At 30.8% G+C, this 3183-nt stretch overlaps 1 protein-coding gene across 1 annotated transcript; it reads left to right on the top strand.

Moving 5' to 3' along the window:
* The first annotated feature begins 6 nt into the window (after positions 1-6).
* LOC117173259 lies at positions 7-2925 on the top strand. The gene is made up of 5 exons (XM_033361728.1): positions 7-92; positions 179-322; positions 1762-1878; positions 1967-2046; positions 2264-2925. The coding sequence occupies exons 1-5, from the start codon at positions 38-40 to the stop codon at positions 2402-2404; spliced, it is 537 nt and encodes a 178-aa protein (XP_033217619.1). The 5' UTR covers positions 7-37; the 3' UTR covers positions 2405-2925.
* The last annotated feature ends 258 nt before the right edge of the window (positions 2926-3183 follow it).

Here is a 3183-nt window from a genome sequence, read left to right as displayed (position 1 = left end):
GTTATTATCGAAAGTGTATCTACGCGATGTAGTGAAAATGAAATTATTTAACTTCTGGTTTATATTTTTCGGCCTTTTTCATTACGTCTTAGGTAATACAAATTTATAAAAAAAATTTGTTCAAATTTAATAATAGTTTTAAAATAACTAGAAAAGATCCATTTTTCTTTGTTTTAAGGCGTTGAAAATGAAGATAAAAATCTCACAGCTCGTTGTTTCAAATTCACATGGCTGGGCCCAATGCAAGATGATGCCGACGAAATCAAAACCGACTGTTCAAAACTCATCTATAATCCATGTTTCAGTCCCTTTATAGTTACAAGTATTTATAATTAAATTTTTTGAACCATTTAATTTTTTATATTAATCTTACATTTTAGATTAACGTTCAATTTTAAACTTAATATCAACTGTAAGCCTAAATTTGATATTAAAATTGGCACATATGCTCTTCGTGGTCCAAAGACTGTTTTAAGATCGGGTGATAGAAAATCTCAGAATATTCTCTGGCGAAAATCCTGGCCCGTTCCAGACTATCTGCAGGCTCGATTTAAATGATTTCGTCTCTAGAGATAGTATAAGAGAATTGGATCCTTTCAAGAGTGATGCGACGATCATATAATTGTCCTATTGCATTCGTCACGTACCGGGCGGGCAGAGTTATTTACAGTAGTTGGCCGTCGCGTCGCCAAACCGACTCCCTTTTAAATTTTTAATCAAATTATTAACACTTTTTTTTAATTGCGATGAATTTTCTCATTATACATATTTATAATTATAACTTATACACAAATATATTATTTTGGAGTTGAATTAATAAGTGTTGTCTATTTTGGCGTGTCTCATTTCATTTACGAGACACGTTATATTCATTCCAATTTTCAACATCCAAAAGAAAAAGTTAGATATCTAAAATAATCGAAACCCGTAGATTCCGAATTATTATGTTTTAGGCTGTTAACTTTGAAATTAAAAAAATCTAATTCTAAATTTTAATCCGAAAGCTTTCACAAAGGACCCTTGAGTGCCGGTTACACTATTGAGACATCCTCTCTGCTTGTTATTTATGATCGTATACTTTTATTTCAATTTCGGAAAGGACATTTTAAAACCTACAGACCATTTAAACGAGCTACCTATGGACTTTTAAATAGATCTACATACCTGAGTGCCTGCGGAGAATTTATCAGGCCCTAAGAATCTTCAGTATATATTCTGAGTTTTCTAACTTTGAAATTTTTTGAACCTAAAAACTTTTTTATATTTGAAATATCTGCAAGATGTAAAAAAAGGTACATAAAAGTAATTTCCTGTGAGCTCTTCTATTTCTCGAAGTTTGATGCCGATGCAGTTTGTGGCCGACAGTTTTAATGTCTTCTAAAATCATTTTTAGTGAAATTTCTACTTAAAGGAAGTACATAAACGTAGTTTATGGTCTTCTAATACATTTTGCAAAGTGTCAATCCGCAATAAAAAAGTGAAGTCGGTAATATAGGTTTTTGAGTGTGTATTTTTTCTTGAAAGCCTTGTATTTTTCAAATGAAGAACGCCATTTTTTCATTTTTAACTTTTTTATATACTTTTTTATGTTAACAAAATGTTTAGCAAGTGGTATTAACCATTTGTTTAGATCACGAAGAACACACACACACACAACTTTGTATGCTTTCTTAACAAATTTGAGTGGGACATTTTCATTTTAAGGTTACTAAGTTATGTACACGTAATATATTGAATAATTAAGTAGTAAATATTTTTCAGACGATTCAACTCCTCCAGATTTCGCTTTACTGTGGAAAGAAAAGCGTTTGGAAGCTTCTTGTCCTCTAAGACCTGGTTATGTGTGTATAAAGCACACTTATACGTATAATAACGCTGGTAAATATGAAAAGTTGATTTGAGTAGACAATTTTTAATTTTATATAAAACTACATTCTCTATAATTGAATTTTGAATGATATTCTAGTTATCAACATGACACACTTTTGTGGAAAAATTATAGAAGACAAAACAAGCGCGATTTCATCAGGTTGTTATACGCAGGAGGTAAGATCAATTTTTAGTTAAAAGTATTATCATTACATTTCACCGAAAAAAATAGGTATGAAAAAAGTATATTCATTTTTTTATATGCTCAAATATAAGCAATCAAAGCTGTTCTATTTCTCAGAATCAACGTTTTTTTTAGGCGAAGAAAAATTAAATATTTTATTTAAAATATAAAATTCAAAATAAATATTTAACACCTTATTTAAATTTGTAGATAGACGGGCATACAATTGAATCCTGCGCTTGTAAATCTGATGGTGGAAGACGGCCTTGTAATTCTGCAAAAATGAATAGATATCCTCATAATTTTTTTTTACTTGTATTTCTTATGCAAATTATAAAGCGGGCATCTTAATTTACATAGCTATGAAATTTATTTAAATGCATAAAACTTTGTTAATACCTAACATTATACTTCCAAAAAATGAGATAGAAAATAGATATTTTTATGTTGGTTCTAAAACAGTAATTAATTTTATATTGATAACAGTAATTAAATGTATATAATAAGAAATGTCAAACCCGCCACCAATTTTTGACGCCACAGAAAGAACATTCTTACAATATATATTATTTATTTAAGGCAAAGTCAAAAAGTCCATACAGTCCGTGCATTTATGTACGTTTATAACACTGTATAGAATGTAATAATGAGTTAATAGTCTCTTTATTACAATTATGAGAACGTATTTTTAAATTTCACGCCCTTTTAAAAGTCGCGTTTAAGGACAAAGTATAATATCTTTGTAAAGGTCCAAGTGTCGCAGAGCATGATCCAACAAAGAATATCTTTGAACAAAGCATGGTCCTGCAAGGCGCAAGTAAAAAAAAGTCAACCAATCAGATTCGGCACCCTAGGGCACCTGACCCTTCTGACATCTTGGATCGAGTGCAGCAGTTGTAGGGTACTATATTAGACAGGAATACGCAACCGCCATTCTGGTTCCTGGACAGTTTGCGGGAAACAGTGCGATAAACATGTCGTATAGTTTAATTAAAATTAAGTTTAGAATATAAGAAAATTGGTCTGCTGCAGTGCTCTGTTTTGTAAGAATAGAAGCGAGGATGGATTTAAACTTTACCGTTTTCCACTAGGGCCAAGAGAAAGACTGTCAATGTGGATCATAAATTGTA

The sequence above is a fragment of the Belonocnema kinseyi genome, chromosome 5 (assembly GCF_010883055.1).
Source record: "Belonocnema kinseyi isolate 2016_QV_RU_SX_M_011 chromosome 5, B_treatae_v1, whole genome shotgun sequence".
NCBI classification, from domain to species: domain Eukaryota; kingdom Metazoa; phylum Arthropoda; class Insecta; order Hymenoptera; family Cynipidae; genus Belonocnema; species Belonocnema kinseyi.
The sequence above is the reverse complement of the archived record's forward strand: the minus strand, read 5'-3'. Positions and strand labels throughout refer to the sequence as shown.